Source organism: Diadema setosum, chromosome 8, assembly GCF_964275005.1.
Source record: "Diadema setosum chromosome 8, eeDiaSeto1, whole genome shotgun sequence".
Taxonomy (NCBI): domain Eukaryota; kingdom Metazoa; phylum Echinodermata; class Echinoidea; order Diadematoida; family Diadematidae; genus Diadema; species Diadema setosum.
This window is the reverse complement of record NC_092692.1, coordinates 35,561,302-35,580,119: the sequence shown is the minus strand read 5'-3', so window position 1 is coordinate 35,580,119 and position 18,818 is coordinate 35,561,302. Positions and strand designations below refer to the sequence as shown.

Genomic DNA, 18,818 nt, shown 5'->3' with positions numbered 1-18,818 from the left:
TTCATATCAACTTTTTGAGAACTGTTTGCAAAAATTAGCAAAGCTGTAAAACTGTATTACATCTTTATTTCTATTCTGAGTTTGATAAGATTGTCATTGTTGTGTTTTTATGTTGTTTGTCTTTTTTTAGTTCAAAGCATATCTAGGTCAAAATTGCCTTTTAAAAGGGAATTCTGAACGAGTTAGATATCTATCTAAAATTTTATAAGTAAAAAGCAGCGAAATGTTGAGCAAATCATATAAGAATGTAAAAAGTTATGAATTGTGAAGTTTCGGTAATCTTCACAAAATAGTTCTTTAACAGTCAAAGATGAATATGCAAATGATTTTATTATGTCTTCAGCTCACAATTCCCATCTAGTAGTATGTACACCAAATCGTATATTAAATTATTTTTTTTTGTTCAAATGCAATTATGCCCCAGTCTCAAATCCTTATATAACATTGTGTCTGATTGATCATTACTTTAAAGTTATTCAGCCAGGAATAACACTGTTTTTCCTTCTTTATAGCAGAAAAAGATTAATTTTTTGTCTTTTTTGTACATGCTCAGTGAAAATTTATGAGATGATGACATCATTAACTAATTCATTTGCATATTCATATCAACTATTTGAGAACTGTTTTGCTAAAAGTAGCAGAAATTCTTAATTTTTTAACTTCCCTATTCAAATTCCATTTCTTACATGTATTTCAGTCAAATTCTCACTGTTGTGCTTGCAAAATTACGCTACTTCTTTTCATATTAATTTTATACTGGTCTGGAATTACGCTTTAATAAATCATACATTTACACCTTGTTTATGTGTGCATGTGTGTGTGTAGGTGTGTGTCAGTTTGTGTTATGTGTATTACAAAATCAAATTTATCTCCAAATTCCTTCTTTTTTTTTTGTGGCTCATGTACCAATGATTTCTAGAAGATCTGTATGTGTTTATTTTGCAAACTGATAATTTTGATTCAATATTCATGTACATTGTACATGTACACACTGTATTTTTTATCAATGTTGAATACGTAATAAGTAAAAAGGATGTAAAACATTGTATTTTGTATTTATTCAATAATAGACTGTAAAGTGCAATGAGAAACTTGACAAGTGTGAAATGCACTATGTAAACACTAGCTATTATTATCATCATCCATTCTGGAGCCCTAACATTGTAAGATTTCATTACATCACATATATCACCACATTCCCTAATATTTACCTGTGCGTCTTTATATATATGTATATTGTTCACGTGTTGACATGATAATATCATCAAAAACAAAACTGAAACCAATTCATGCTGTATTCAACGACAGTTTATTTCAGCCCACAAATTTTTGAGCGATTCGCTCTTTCTCAAATGTTGATACTGATATTGTTATTCTTCTCTCAGTATCAACACTTGAGAAAGAGTGAATCGCTTGAAAATTTGTGTGCCGAAATAAGCTGTTGGTGAGTACAGAATAAACTTGGGTTTCAGTTTTGTGTTTGATGATGATGATATTTATATATATATATATATATATATATATATATATATATATATATATATATATATATAGATTTGTTATTTATTTTTGTTACATCCAAACAAATAACTCACACATTGCATAAAGATATACAGATAATTTTGGACCCTAAATCTTATTTTTGGTGGGATATATTCATGTTTAAATATGTGCATGTCCATGTGTGTGTGTGTGTGCGTAGAGAATCAACGAAAAAATGTAATTTACTTTATATCGAATATATACCTATTCATGTAAATATGAACATACTAATACAGTGTGTATTATATATAAAATAAAAATTGTATGTATATACATATGTATATATATATATACAATGTATATATATGTGTGTGTGTGTGTGTACATAGTGACAGCAATGGGCTAAAAGTGAACATGGTGGGGTGGCATATACAGTGTATATATATATATATATATATATATATATATATATATATATATATATGTATATATATATATATATATATAGATAGATTATATATTTAGGGAGAGAGAGAGAGGGAAAATCTGGTGCCACCCATCCTTGACCCTGCACTCCACAAGTGGAGTGCAGACGACAGACATCAAGGGCTTTATGATCTCCTGCCCCACCCCCTCCCCCCCCCCCCCCCAATAGTGGCAACCTAAATTCCCATACCTCTGGCAAGGAAAAAACAAAATTTGGCATCTTTACCCTCAGGGTTTCTACTTGGCGTCATTATGATGGCTGTCCATCTCCCAGTACGATATTATTCCAGTACAGTATATTGTTGTTTATCAGTGATGAATCGGGGGGGGGGGGGGGGGGGGGGGGGATGCACTAGGCATGCCCCCCCTTTTTTTTAAATAAAAAGAAAAAGAAAAATCCCCTTTATGGAATTCCTGGATCCACCCCTGTATGATCATAAGAAAGCACCATACCTTTCCCAAATACAATTGAAGGGGAAACTTTTGTCTCTTTACCTAGTGCATGTATGTATTTGAAAATGCCTCTAGAATATTTGGCTTTATTGCTTCTTACATTCTTTATGATTGAACTTCTGGATTTTAGCCCTTCAGCTGCTACAGTGTACATCTAGCTGTTTAAACTACTGATGGTCTACTGAATACCACTGAAATTTACATTAGAATCCAATATGGATATAAAATGGTTACTGTAAGAAAAAGAGAAAGAATTAAACTTTCGAATATTACTATTAGCCCTTCAGCTGCTAGAGCAAAAAAAAAAATAATAAAAGAAAAAGAGGAAAGTCAAAATGAGAGGTATCTGAGAATTCTTTCTTGGATATGTGGGTGGCTCTGAAAAGAGCCGTTTGGTTGAGATGGTGTGGCAAGACAAGGCCAGGTCTCCACCAATTTACTTCTTGGAGGCCTTCTTGGCTCCCTTCTTGTCCTTGCTCTTCTTCACCTTCTTTGCTGCTGGCTTGGCCTTCTTGGCTGGCGACTTCTTCGATGCAGCCTTCTTTGGCTTGGGCTTGGCGGTCTTCTTGGCAGCAGTTTTCTTGGTGGCGGATTTTGCCTTTGCCTTCTTGGGCTTCTTCACAGTCTTCTTGGCCGCAGCCTTGGCCTTGGCTTTCTCCTTCTTTGCCTTCAGAGACGCTGCCTTCTTCTCCTTCTGTGCCTTGGCCTTTGCGCGGGCCTTCTCCTTCTTGGCCTTCGCCTTGGCGTCGGCGTCGGAGGCCTTCACGTTGACTTTGAAGGAGCCGCTGGCGCCTTTGCCTTTGGTCTGGACAAGACGCCCCTTCTCAACGCCGGACTTCAGAGCGCGTTTGAGAAACCCAGACTGACGCTCGACATCGACCTTGTAGTTCTGCTGGATGTACTTCTTGATGGCCTGGGCGGAGGAGCCGTTGCGTTCCTTCAGGGCAGTGATGGCGGCAACGATCATGTCGATGTTGCTAGGATGAGTTGGCTTAGAGCGTGGCTTCTTGGGGCCAGACGCCTTCTTCTTGGGAGAAGCGGCAGGTGCAGCTGGTGCTGGTGCGGTAGCTTGATCAGCCATGGTAACGTGTGGAGAGCAGCAGAGGCTAGAGCGAGTTGATAAGAAGACGAGACGTGCTGTCAGAATTGAATCTGGCGCTGACCGAATGAGCAGTGATATAAATACAGGTATTGCGGACGTGGTAGGAAACTGGTATCCGCATCCCTCATAGCAGCTGTGTTGAAGGCACGTAGGTCGCCGTTTGTGGCAGTCCAGAAAAGTGCTGTGTTTGTAGGTGTTTTAAGATGAAATTTATCCTGATTTCGGATCCGCGAATTACCAAAAAAATCATATGGATTTAAAGAATAGAGTTCAAATTATCACTTCCTGCAATTTCCATTGCAAAAATAAATAGTTTTATTGAAGATAAAAGCCAATAAATTTTAGTTAGAAATAGCACATGAAGACAATAAATTTGATAAATAATTATTATATGAAAATAAACTTGATTACCCCTTGAAATTACATGAATACATTGCTAAGGTCTTTATCTATCAAAGCAAGCCGGTTTTACCCACACTTACGACTGTTTTCATAAAGTTTGAGCCGGTTGAAAATGAGCTTGCAAACACGAAGCCGACTTACCCGAAGCACCCGCCATCTTTGGAAGCGTCATTTATCTCGCTTGCCATTGTTCCGAAATTCTCCAAATAATCTCTCAAAATTCAATCCCAACCATTTCAAAGTTGACATGAATGAACATCATGGTGGGATTATTATTTTATTCAATTGTCATGCTCGAAATAAGACGATTTCTATCTGAAAAATCCATTTTCGTGCCCATATTTCCAGCCATCTATTGTAATGTTAGCGGAGCTAAGAGCTGGGCTGACGTCACCGCCAAGCTGACATGTTTACGTGGCTTTATGGCTTTAAAATGCTTCAAATATAAAGAAATCATCATAAAATTCCGAATTTATCTATTTTTAAGCTTAAATACCAATTGTTGAAAATCATTGTAATATTTTATCACATAAATATTCTTTGAAATGAGGTTATAATGGCACTATGAACATATTGCATTACACTGATCTGACGGGAGTGGGAAGTTAAAATCTGAGGGACCTGACGGCTCTCGGCTGTGTGCCGTCAACGTCCGATTCCTCTGAAACTAAAACCCGAGGGGGAAAATCATTATCAAGCAAACAGAAAAGAGGCTTATATTTTACATGACTTCACAGTCTTAACGACTCAACACAGGAATCATTTTTGCATAATCGCAAAAAATCGTCATGTCATATTCATGATTCTGAATCTCTACACAAAAATGCTAGCGATAAGCCTTGCTGTGATTTGTGTTCTCGGGAGGAACGCCACCCCGGGCCGAGTTACGACGCAGTGGTGCTGCTTGTTTGTTTGTGCGCGAGGGAAGAAAAAGAGAGGGGAGATTTCCTGAGCACCACAATTTCTGTCTACATGGTTTGCTTGAATGTTGTTGTTGTTGTTTTTTTTTTCTTCTTCTTCTTCTTCATTCCTCCACTTGTCTCTGTGTGTGTGTGTCTGTCTGTTCTCAACACTCCATGCACTACCAAAGCTCGTATGGAAGCGTGTGGTGCTTGTCAACTGTCAGTGGTTTGGAATCAGCTAGGCTGTCTGTGGCGACGGGAACTCGAACCATAAAATAATGTCAAACTAGAAAAGTAAATGCATGTGCGTGCCATTTGGGGCAAATGTGAAAGAAACTAATCACATTCGATCATGAATATATATAGAGAAGTCTGATTACATATACTTTGACATTAAAGACAAGAATAATGTAGGCCTACTCAAACCCCAGCTCAAACCACCAACTGCATGGTCATTGTATGCGTCTTGTTTCCTGTTGTTGCGTTCACGGAAGTAGTACAGATAGACATCCAAAGCATTATCTCAAGAAAAACAAAAACAAAAACAAAAACAAAGTTAAAAACATAAACGAAATAAAAACAAAAAGCTCAAGGGTCATATCTAATTTTGTTTGTGTCCGTGCCTTTTTTTCTCAATTCATTCCTGTTTATTCAAATTCATGAAATTCTTTGCGGCGATGTATCGCAATTTGTCAATCGGTTGCAATCATTCCTATATTTGTTTATTCTTTCTTATTAGCATTATTTTTTATTTTATTTTCATTTATGATAACTTTACATTGTGTGTAAATGTTGTGAATACCGCCCAATCACCGGCAATCGTTATTTCATGTTGTGTTTGTTTTCTATGAGGTTGACTTTATGTGTGTCCAGTACACATTTTTTCCATTATATCCTCTATTTTGCCTCGATACGTGCAGCGTTAGTATTCTATTCTTTATTTATATAACCAGATGCAAAAACGCTGAAGTCTAGATTACTATATACTATACACTACCTTTCCGATGGAAAAAAGAAGTCTTATCGTGTGTCAAATAAGGTTATGTTTTGTGTAAGAGTATTATTAAAGACCTCCTCTGAATCGGCACTGCTGTTGTAATCCATGATACTATCATCGTAACTACATCTGTTTCATTTTACATAGTTTGAACACAAGAATTATATTCCGACCTTTTCGGTTGTTAAAGGCATGCTCTTATGCCATGTCATTATGAGATAATGGCTATTAGTTTGAGCTAAAAATGTAGAAATATGTGGCAGTGAAAATGAAAATAACAATAGATAAAAATGGTATCATCTTGTGAAATCTGGGAAGTATGAATGGTTAAAATACCTTTATATATTTTTCTATGATAAAAAAAGAAACGCCTTGCAAATCTAATCGAGATCGAATTATAATATCATGAGTAAGAGAGCAAGATTTACGAATCAGAGCTACCATATATATATATATATATATATATATATATATATATATATATATATATATATATATATATATGTATATGTATATGTATATGTAATATATATATATATATATATATATATGTAATATATATATATATATATATATATATATATATATATATATATATATATATATATATATATTCTCTCTCTTTGACACACTCTCTCTCTCTCTCTCTTGCTGTCATTAATGTTTTAAGTTTTACTTGTTGTTAATTGCAATTATTGTAAAAAGCTTTTCAGGTTTTTCTCACATTTTTCTCTAAAATTTGTATGCATTACTCACAGAGTCAACATACCACAAGGATCGATTTTTGCTTTAATATATTCCTCCGCGACAGCGGATCACGGTTATGTTTGTTCCGAGTATTACAGCAGGCCAAAGGTCGACGGTGATAAAAAAAAATAACATAATGAGCCCAGACTTACCTCGGAGGCAGCAGGAGACTCATGAATAGGCAAAAGGCACAAAGGGGCTGTCACTGTTCCTTCTCCTCTCTCTCCTCCGTTCCCCTTTTCGCTCTCCTTTCTCTCTCCGGAGTCTCCCTCCTTATCTCCCTCTCTCTCTCTCTCCCCCTCTTTCACTGTATTTTGGTATGTCTCTCATGTCTTTTGAATCTCTCCTTTTTTTCTCTCTCTCTCCTATTTTGCTTCTTTCCCCCGCGTGTGATTGACTTTAACCCATTGAAGCCCAATGCCTCAACGTTCTATTGCTATTTATACACAAGTATAAGTCTCACTTCCACCTCCGATGAGGTAGTTGACGGATAACGTGCAGATATTCATGTCGTCCCTTGGTGCTCATTTGTGGACACAATGTATTTCTGAAATGTCATGCTACAGTGCAATAATGTCTGATCTTTCTGTTATAAAAGTAAAGTAGACCTGTAGCATATACGGGGGCTTTCAACGGTGTTTAACTACTGTAGTATACTATAGGGATGAAGGGTGTCTTGTTTCTCATGAAACGGAAAGAGGTAGATTAATTTCCTCCAGCAAAATGGAAGTCTACACATGTAGTTACAAAATGTAACGGGTTCATAGAATGAAAGCGAATAACTAGAAGTCGGCATATCATATCAGATATAATATTAACTCGATATCAACATCATGTAACAAAAGTATACCACATCCAACGAAAATCTCCCGTTTAAAGGGATGGTATAGTATTGTTGGAGATGAGAATTGAGCTTTTGATTATTTGCGAGATACCAAGAAAACACGTATTAACGAAAGAGTACAAAGCATAGCATCATAAGAGGAATTCAAAGTTTATTTGATAAAACTAAAAAAGAAAAATCGTTTTTGGAATGGCTGAGACATCCAAAAACAAACCAAAGCGATCGTTATAAAAGGTTGGTCCCGCTTTATGATATGATCGCTCTGTTTTGAATATCTCAGCCATTAAAAAAAAACAATAAAAAAAACCATTGAATTCCTCTTGGAATTACATGCTCTTTCACATTTCATATAAGAGGTTTATCATTATCTCACCAAAAATTGTTAGAAATATATCTGAACAAAAACTATATGCGATCCCTGTTCATGGGAATATTGCACTCTCCTTTTAAACGGTTTCATCTCTCTCTCTCTCTCTCTCCTCACCTAATTCTTCTACTATACTAGTACTCCTCCAACTCCCACCTTCTCCAACTATGTGGGATTTATGTCCATGTGCCAGATAATAAGACTGCCAGTTTCCTGCTGTGTTTTTCAAATTCTGTGATAATACAAAATTTCGTGAGAAAAAAATGTTCCAGGAGAGAATGATATATCATAATTTTTTTTAAAAGAAAGTACGGTGGAAAAAAAAAAACCCGTGGAAACAGACAACAGACGCACTCGATTCATCATTTTGCCCGCGATCCAGTGGTCTGCTCCAGAGAAGTACTTTTGTGCCTCACGGCGGGATACTAGAATGGTTCGATCTTCTGAGGTACGCAGACTGATATGATATGGATAAGTTGCCGTATATGTAACTGTGACTTATTAAAGTACAAATTGTACCACTGAAATATACTCCGAAGTCTTCGGAGTATACTAGTACATGTATATCATCACAAACTGTACAGTATACAACACTGTATAACCGTTCTAGAAGACTTCAACTCAGACGCGCACCAAGACACTACGATACACGCATACACACCAAAGAGATTCTCTTTGATACACACATACACATGAACGCGAACATTAACGCACAGACATGACATACACACACAAGAATGTATACACACATACATGCGCACATCACACATAAATAGCATACATTCACGCATACACACACACACACACATTACTATAGTGCTAGCACACGTGCCCACCGCCATCAACCTCTACCCATCTCTTGTACTTGACTTTGCGGTGGACTTGAGACCTACGGATGATATTATAATTCTTCAGGCTTTTGCATTTGAAAATCTTTAAATTACTTATATACTGGGTACAGAGTAACAAAATTCATAGTGATTGGGATAAGGAATAACGATGTTTTCAAAATTCATAAAAAATCACAGTGAAAAAGAATGCTGACATCGCAGCTTCACATGAGAATGCATGATTGAGTGCTCAGAGAAGCTAAACAAAAGAAGAAAGGACACGTACATTCTACTCAGAGGTATAGTAATGGAATTACATTTCTGGAATATATGTGAGCCTCCTATTTAATTCATTTTCATTGTAAATTTGTTTTTTTTTTCTTCAGAGTATTAGTTTGTCTGCTCAACGACCATAATCAATTCCACAAATCTATACATGGCAATATGAATTTAGACCTATGTACTATAGGCCTACGTAATGTAAAATCATATAAATCGTCTGGAGTGTCTCTCCTTCATATTCTCAATATCTGTATTATGAATTTTTATAGTTTTCAACTCTTCTTCAAATAGGAATACTCTTCTTTATTTCTTCTTCTTTTTTTGCAGTTAATGAAAACGTCCTACAATCATTGTAACAGTGCCAGGTGGGGTAAGCAATGTAGACCTATCCATAAACATGTAATGGTTAGAACAACAAATTAGTGGGCCTAATAGTCGTATGAAAAAAAAAAGTCAATTTTTGGCCTGATGACTAATAAACCAATTCTTTGAATTTGATCATATGAATATATATTCATTTTAATACATTTTATACTGTATCATAAATCCATACTCTTATTCTTATATCATTCCGTTCTTTATTACATAAATGAATATATGTGTATATATATATATATATATATATATATATATATATATATATATATATATATATATACATACAGGTAGTGCGAGAAATAGTTCCCTTCCCAACGTGCGCGGTGCCTCATTGTGGGTAGCATATATTTCGGTAATATAAATAATATATATGATATGTTGATTTAGATAGTATTATATCAACCGGAGTTGAGTGTGTGTGTGTGTGTGTGTGTGTGTGTGTGTGTGTGTGTGTGTGTGTGTGTGTGTGTATGTGGTGCGTATGTATGTGGGTGTGTGTGTATGTGTGTATGTATACCCAATGCAAATTAAATAGACATATGATCATAATATATATGTATATGATTTTGTTTGTAATTATTATACTTAGAATTATGAGAAAATATGATTATTATATGTCAGCAGCTTGATATAAGAATTTATTCATATATATTTTTGGATGTATGATGTTATATTGATGATAAGATGAGTCTAGATTGGAATTTTGTATTTAATTGAATGATTGATTTGTGTTCATAAAGGAAATAATTCAGAAGATTGGTAATATGTAAAATTGCATTATATATTATGAAACATCAGGTTATTCAGATAGTAACTGTTCTGTTGGTAGATCCTGAGAAAGGCCTGATGACTGGCCGAAAGCTTGACTGAATAAAAAGGAGACTCAAGATCGAGAGCAACGTCCGCCTCAGTCTAATTTCTTTCAGTATAATTATATATACATGTATATATAAAGAGAAAGAGGGAGAGAGAGAGACGTACGTAAAACACAGATGTATGATTATGTGGTTTCATTGTTTTAATGATTTTTTATTATTATTATTATATATTTCTATTGTTACGCTCATCACCGTGACAATCATCTTACCATAACTGTCGTCAATAGTCATCATTAGCTCTGTTGTGGGTATACAGCAGAGCCTGTGGCCTTTTCGGATGTAAACACCAAATAAAGAGCGTCGACACTGCGTCTGACAATTTGCTTGAACCACGCATGCTCAGATAAATTTTGCGGAAAACTTCGAAAAGTTCGGGCGAGTGCACAGGCCGATCACCGAAAGATGGATGATTTCTCAATTTTAAAAGGAAATAGCAGTATAAACCCATGGGCATCGGATGTCAATTCAACTTCTGCTACAGCCAGCATTATCCGCTATTCCGAGAAGAGCGGCTATCTTCGACTGGTTCGTTGATTATACAGTAGTAATATAACATACAGTATTGATTTATTAAGTCCCATGTATTGACATTTATGTCAGCAATGTCATTGGCTGTTTACTAGTAGTAGTGTTGGACCTACTACTAATCGACCGCCTAATGTTTATTTGCTTGATAAGAATATTTAACACTGAAATTCACGTAAAACACTTGACCTACGTGATTGAGAAAATCCAGATCTATCAAATGCCGTTGTTCCCTTTTCGATTCGAAGTTTCAGTGCAAAAATATCGCCGACGAACTTGCGTGGCCTCGTTTCAGCTCCCCGCGGTAAATCGCGTTTTTAGGATCGACCGCTGATTTTGCATTGACAATGCACGTAAACCGAGTTGTATTGAACACCGTGTTGTACGAAGCTTTTTAGAAGCCTTTTAGAAACTTCCATAGACATTACATTGTGCTGTCATTACGATTCGGTGAAAATATTCATTCGAAATTTTGTCCTTGATTAAAACCATTAATGAACAGTGAATTATCGTGTTTTCCCACACCATCCTAATCTACATTCAAAGCCAATCCATTTTTATGCGCTTTGCGCGCAGAAAAGTGCGTACTAAGTGTTCAGTGCGCGAATTATACGCGTTCGGTTTCAATAAGGGTGGTCGATATGTAGTAGGGCTACCATACATGATCGATGATACTGAGTCGTCTGTGTAAGACACTAGAACCCCTCTGCCTTGCCTTGGGCTAGGCTCCGGACCGGATATGGACCGGGCGTGCCCATGGCCCACCCACCCCACTGCACTGTAGCTGCACAATCTAGAATCTACAGAGTATTGCTATAGAATACCTCAGCTTGCCTCTTCGTGGACTTCGGGCGGTGGTGGTGGGGGCCGGGGGGGGGGGGGGGGACATAACTTAATATAGCAGCACTGCACTGTCTGTCCGACATCAACAAACATGACAAACAAAGACAAAGTGTTCAAAAAGGCACAGATTTAATAAAGTGGAAAGTGCATGCCAGTGCTGTGGAATAGGACTTTGGCATTTGAAGTGGCAGTTAAAGGACAAGTTCACCTTCATAAACATAAGGATTGAGAGAATGCAGCAATATTAGTAACAGTTAGAACACATTAGAATCTAGTGAAAGTTTGAGAAAAATTGGACAATCGATGCAAAAGTTATGAATTTTTGTGTTGGAACCACTGGCTGGATGAGGAGACTACTAAGGCTAGAGATGTCATATGAGTATAATAGTATTCATAAAGAAAATGTAAAGAAAATTCAACATGCATAATAATATGCATAATTACTAGATTAGTCAGCTAAATATCTTAACTCTCCTTTCCACAGTTTTACTTTTACAAGAAATAAAACTTAATATAGGAGCACTGCACTGTCTGTCCAACATCAACAAACATGACAAACAAAGACAAAGTGTTCAAAAAGGCACAGATTTAATAAAGTGGAAAGTGCATGCCAGTGCTGTGGAATAGGACTTTGGCATTTGAAGTGGCAGTTAAAGGACAAGTTCACCTTCATAAACATAAGGATTGAGAGAATGCAGCAATATTAGTAGAACACAGTAGAATCTAATGAAAGTTTGAGTGAAATTGGACAATCGATGCAAAAGTTATGAATTTTTGTGTTGGAACCACTGGCTGGATGAGGAGACTACTAAGGCTAGAGATGTCATATGAGTATAATAGTATTTATAAAGAAAATGTAAAGAAAATTCAACATGCATAATAATATGCATGATTACTAGATTAGTCAGATAGCTAAATATCTTAACTCTCCTTTCCACAGTTTTACTTTTACAAGAAAATTACACAATGTGTCACTATATGCTACGCGGTGTCCACCAAATGTAACAAAAAAGGATACCGCATAGCATCGCGATACAGTGGGCAGTGTGTAATTTTCTTTTAAAATTAAAACTGTGTACAGGAAATTTGAGATAGCTACAGTTGTATCTCATTCATATCTTGTAAATGCATATTGCATCAAATTTTGGTGAAGCTAATTGCCATAATTTGTCTCTCAGGACCAAATTTTAAAATATCACGATGCTACATGGACACGTCACGATGCTACAGGACACTGTTACCGTACATATTGTTTAATAACTTCATCAAAATTGAGTCTGAATGGCACAAAATTTCCAGGAAAATATGTGGCCTCGATGCAAATGTAAAGCCTACAAACAATAAATGTATAGCATAATTAATATTGAGTTATGCTGAAATGTATTTTTTAAATATCATGATGCTACATGGACACTGCCCCAACTTCATGGAATTACCCTATTGCATTACGACTAGAAGTGAAAAATAAAGAAGATCCTGGGTTCTAGAGTATTGATATTGAAAATATGCTCTGTTTAGCTGTGATCAGTGAAAAGTGTGATGCTAATTCAGCCTTACAGAGCAATGATGTTCATGGAGCAGTCGAGTCTTTATACACATTTTCTTGAGTGAATAGCAAGGTATTTATATTCCAGTTATAGCCAGTTCAATGTACTTTATATCTTTTCACAGAAAAGAGATGAAGACGTCCAAGAAGTCATGGAGACGTTGCAGAGACAGTCGACATCGTTAAAGCTAATACATCGTCTGAAGGAAATTGCAGAGAAAACAAGGCAGCTCAGTCAGGTTTGTTACATTAATTGGGGAAAAATTCTGAAAGAGAACCAAGTACAATTTAAGCTGTTTGTGTAACAGGTACTGAGACACTCAGCTATAGCTTGTCACATTTTTCTATTTAATTCCTCTAAACATGACCCAACTATCAGTTAGCCAGCCCACTAAAGGAGGGACACTATTGACACACATATAACAGATTGTGGAATGAATCTCTGTTCATTGGTGGCTTGTTTCTAGACATATTATGTTCCAATCAGCAAAGAACACCCTCCAGCAGACTTGTAAATCAGGGTAAAAAGGCACAGTAAGGGTTTTAAAAATGCTAATGATGCACAAGACAATATGTAACCCTGCATCGCAAAACTACCACAATGTAGCAAGTCATGAAATTTTACTATAGGGTAGACCTGGGGCAGATTCTGAAAGGGCTGACTCTGAGCTTTAAAAATACATGATAACTCAATTCAAATGGACTTTTATAATCCATGTAAATAATGGAAAGAAAGTACACCCTCTTGAAAAGTGTTGCTGGGAAAAGAGGCTTTGAAGGTTAGGGTGTATTCAAGTGCTTAATTTCACCCAGCAGTGGTCTGTAAAATGAATGGGACAAAGAACAGGACATAAAACTCCATAACAGTAAATAAGCTATGAAGGGATTATCTGATTAAGCTGAAATATTGCATGCCCATTAGTATGCTGTATTCTAGTCATGGCTCATTTGACTGTGTTAGCATCATCCTTTCATTACTAGAAGAGTTGAAAATCAAGTGTGTGAGGAGTTTCTCATGCTCAGAATCCCGAAAGCTGAGAAATTCTATGTCAGACCAAAAAAAAAAAGAAGAAAGTTCTAGAAAAAAAAAAAAAACCTGAAAAAATCCCCCTATGATTTATGATGTCAAACTCAATAATTATATGGAACAGAAATTGCTCTTTTAGAAAGATATACAACACAAAAAACTGACGAGGTTACCATTGACCCATTTTTACGCACCGGGTATCTTTAGTCCTCACAAAGAATAAGGTTGTGTGACTTTTTGTTAGTTTGTGCACGGTCGTATTGTGTTATTCAGGTACACACACAGCAAAATGCATTTTCTTATAAACTCGCTTTTGGCACATAAGATCCAATAAGTCTAAAAATGTATTGTCTATGGCCAGTCATTATTTTTCTGTATCTTCACAGGTAAATGTAGAAATACAGTGTCACTTGATGGACAAGGAGACCAGAGATCTCACTCACTTGAACCTACTAGGTGAGTTCATACCGGAGTCTAGCAGTTGCCACATGTCTCACACTTCTAAGACACTGGATATTTAACTTGTCTCTTCCCCACCTTGTAGCAATTACCATTCACTGGGAATGCTTTCCCAAAACATCCCTGTTAAAAGTAAGAACATGCCATTCATAGCAAACCTAGTATTACTACCATGGAATGACATACATGTAATTCATAGTTGTTGTACGGTATTTCCTTCAGTTTGATATTAATCCATCTTTAGATGTATGTGTCGAAGAAATAGTTTGTCATTCTTTCTTCAAAGCACATAGAGTTGTTCATGTGGTATTGTGAAGTTGAATTGTTCAAGTTCTGTCAAATGTTGACAACGCATGACTTGGTCTCCAAATGCGACAGGTCCTGCCAGTTATTAAAACCAAAAGTTTCCTGATGATGGTTGACATCAGAAACACATGTTACTGTATCCAATTTCGAATCATGATAATGACTTCCCATTTCTGAAGTGGCAATGTGCTTTTTGTAAATCATCAAGTCAGTTTTCTCACAATGTTCTGAGATCTCCTTCATGTACTCTATTGTAAAATTTGATTTTCTCATGCCAGATTGTAACCATGCATGTAATGTTATGCTTTTGCTAAATGAAAAACCATACCTCTCAATGCTAATTTCCTCAAGGCTTTGCAAATGGCAGCTAACAATTTCAAGTCTGCTGTCACCAAGAACCAAATTGGTTGGAATATTATGGGCAGAGTGTAGTGTCTGACCATGTAATATTTCCTGTGCTCTGTCCTCAGAAATGTTCTGAGACTTACTTCATACACATGTACTCTACTGTAAAATTCACTTTCCTCATGCCAGATTGTAACCACGCATTGAATAATATGCTTTTGATGAAGGAAAAACCACACCTATCAATGCTGATTTCCTCAAGGCTTTGCAAATGGCAGCTAAGGATTTCAAGTCCATCATCCACCAAGAACAAAATTGTTTGGAATTATGGGCAGAGTATAGTGTGTGATGATATAGTATTTCCTGGGGTTTCTCCTCAGATGCAAAGATAGTGAACCTGAGCTCCATCAGTGGTCACCTCCAGCGAGCTATCCAGCAGAAGAAGGAGCTCATCAACCGGCTGCAGCAGCCGCTGGTCGGGGATTTCCTGCGGGTGGAGGCCAGCTACCACGCCCAGGTCAAGGAACTTTTCCCCCTCTTGGTCGCGTGCCTCGGGGAGCTGAGTGCAAACCTGGAAAACGTGCAGTGGGGTAGTGGCTTTGACCTCAGTGATGGTAGAATGGTATGTACATGTATCGGTCGTACATCTCTTTGTTACGTCATGTCTCGTTTGGTCCTATGTCGTCTTGTTTTATTTCATAACTGACACCGCCCTGCAAGGTTCCAAAAATCTAGTATTATTCTCATAATCTATTTTACAGGTTTTGTAGGAGGCCTCTTGTAACGTTCTGGGTGGTCCACAAGGAATTTGGTGTGTCACAGCAAAATCATGAATGCTTAAATTTTTTGTGTGATACAATTACTGGTGTCAAAGATAGAACGCACACACACACACACGCACACACCCAAACCAAGCTTAACATTCCTCGAAGAATGCCAAAATTTGATGACATACCCAAAATAAGGAACTTGCAAATGTGCTACAAACTCACTAAAACTCTTCTCTTTTTCTCCCAGGGTAATAGTTTCTTTGCATTGGTCAGATTTAAAAAAGTACAATTTGTAATGTGTTGAAATAACATGTGGATATCAATTACTCATGTGATTTTATTACATGTCCCCATCTCCTTTTGTCTCTGCCCCCACTCCCTTTCCAACACCATAACTACCACTACTACCATCATTATGCATTCCGCCTCTTTTTACCACAGGTGGAGGTTCTAGGGGACATAGAGACAAGGATAGCTCAACTGCAGACGGCCCTCCAAACCATCACGCAGGTCAGACAATCGGTCGCAGAGATGTGATCGCCAATGCATACCATATTCAGTGATTCAAGCTCCCCTCCACCCCCCCCCCCCCTTCTCTCTTGGATGCAGAGCTCACCGATATGAGATGGGGAGACTTCTTGTGCCGAGAAATGTGGAGCTGGAAACAAGAGGCCCGTCGTTGCTAGGGAACGTAAACTGGTAACGATTGGTGGTATGTGAGTGCTCACAAATTTCTTGTGATATCAGTCCATCTCTGTGACTCCAGATATCTTGAACTGTGACTCGAATTGGAAGGGTAGCATATCCCTTCTAAACCTCTCGGCTGATTGGACTGGATTTTTCTTTTCTTTCAACGTGGTTGATAGATAGCGAAGATAGAGTTGATTCACCACTGATAAAGATTATAAGTGATTATGCCATACAGCCTGTCTGAACAGAGAAAAGGAGAACTCTGGATCCAACATGTTACATTTGATAAGAAGACATTTGCTAAGTTAGTAGAACTGTGCGGAGAAGTTGTATACAATGTGGAATATCTTGCTGAACACTTCTGCCAATGAAAGTATACCTGAGTATCTCGCACATCGCCACACTTGAAAGTTTGTGCATATTACATTCACACTACGTCACTGAAATTCTATGTAATCTTGCTTATGTACAGAAAAAATGCTCGAGATTACAATGGAACACTATGTTCAGTGATCGATAAGAAATTTGTAGCTGCATTAGTCAAACACGAACAGTGTCATTTACTTGTGCGCTATGGAAGTGACCCACACCTCGCCACCCTGCACCCCCCACAGACAAGGCATGTAAAAAGTATGTGTGGGGACCATGATATATTCCTCACATATTCCTCAGAAATTTTAGATTTTCAAGAGAAAGTGGCTGGTCTTAACCTCAGGTGGTTTGATTGTGGTAACCCCACAAAGTTCTAAGCATAACGCACACAGTCCCACAGTCTCTACACATACATTTTCGTTCAGAGCACTTGTAGGAATTTTAAGCAGGGAGGCAGATTAAGGGGTCCTGATGAAGTGTGTGTGCCTCACTATACTGTACAATGTATTTTGCATTCGCATGAATTTTATAGTGAGCTGTACATGTGTAGTCAGATATACACACTGTAATCTTGTAAGCGGTTGATTGAGCATAGGGACTTGATTCTGATTTCAACCATCTGACACACAAGCAGGTTTGTGGCCTACAACCGTTTAACCAGGTGAGGACGGACTGATTTTGCTGTAACACATATTTCCCATTGACACCTGCCTGAGTATGCTCGGGACTCGTCCTCAGTGGATTAAAATACTTCTAGGGTTTCTGTCTGTAGGCTGTCCTTCTTTGTCTGTCCAGGCAGTGTGTCAACTGGTCTTGAAAACAGAGAAAATTTGAAAATCTTAAGTTTGAGATGCTTTGCTAAACAAAAACAAAAACAAAACAAAAAACTGCTGGACAAAGCCAAGACTGATTGGATGACACATGCAGCTGAATGAGCTAAAGCATAAAAATGTTCTTGGGGGAGGAAAATCTTTTACATTTCCTCTGTAGCCAACAACAATCAAATGAAAAAGGAATATGTGCTGTTATAACCAAAGAAAGAATTTGTTACAACATATTCAAGCATTTCACTACATTAGAATTCTATAGATCTGTTTTCTGGGGACTGTAATGAGAAAAATGGATAATATACAAAGTACCAGTGGCGTACCGTGGGTCAAGACATTGGGGGGGCACCTCATGGCAGCAACATCAGAATTGCATAACGTAACGATTAAATGCGAGCGAGCTTGAAAATTTTGACATTTTACAGTCCCCAAACTGCCGTTTGTAGCTATATGATAATATATGTATGTATATATATATATATATATATATATATATAGCTTTGGAAATAAAGGGGGTTGCTGGCAGTAACATCACGAAAATGGCATAACGATTAAATGCGAGCGAGCGAAGCGAGCGAGCTTGAAAATTTTGACATTTTACAGTCCCCAAACTGCCATTTATAGCTATATTTTTTCGCTTTGGAAATTCGGGGGGGGGGGGGGGGCGTACCGGGTGCAACTGCTGGCAATTACTGGCAGTAATATCAGGAGTATGGCATATAACGGTTAAATGCGAGCGAGCGAAGCGAGCGAGCTTGAAAATTTTGACATTTTATGTTCCCAAAACTGCCGTTTTTAGGCATATTTTTTCGCTTTGGAAATTAAGGGGAGGGGGCGCATCGGGCGCAACTGCTGGCAATTACTGACAGCAACATCAGGAGAATTGCATAACGATTAAATGCAAGCGAGCGAAGCGAGCGAGCTTGAAAATTTTGACATTTTACAGTCTCAAAACTGC

At 37.4% G+C, this 18,818-nt stretch overlaps 2 protein-coding genes across 2 annotated transcripts; one reads left to right on the top strand and one right to left on the bottom strand.

Moving 5' to 3' along the window:
- Nucleotides 1-2,851: 2,851 nt before the first annotated feature.
- On the bottom strand, nt 2,852-3,502 carry LOC140231978 (uncharacterized). The gene has a single exon (XM_072312129.1). The coding sequence runs from the start codon at nt 3,500-3,502 to the stop codon at nt 2,858-2,860; it is 645 nt and encodes a 214-aa protein (XP_072168230.1). The 3' UTR covers nt 2,852-2,857.
- Nucleotides 3,503-10,523: 7,021 nt separating this feature from the next.
- LOC140232289 (uncharacterized) lies at nt 10,524-16,549 on the top strand. The gene is made up of 5 exons (XM_072312418.1): nt 10,524-10,675; nt 13,190-13,303; nt 14,478-14,547; nt 15,582-15,823; nt 16,413-16,549. Exons 1-5 carry the CDS (start codon nt 10,553-10,555, stop codon nt 16,506-16,508), a joined length of 645 nt encoding a protein of 214 aa, XP_072168519.1. The 5' UTR covers nt 10,524-10,552; the 3' UTR covers nt 16,509-16,549.
- Nucleotides 16,550-18,818: the final 2,269 nt, after the last annotated feature.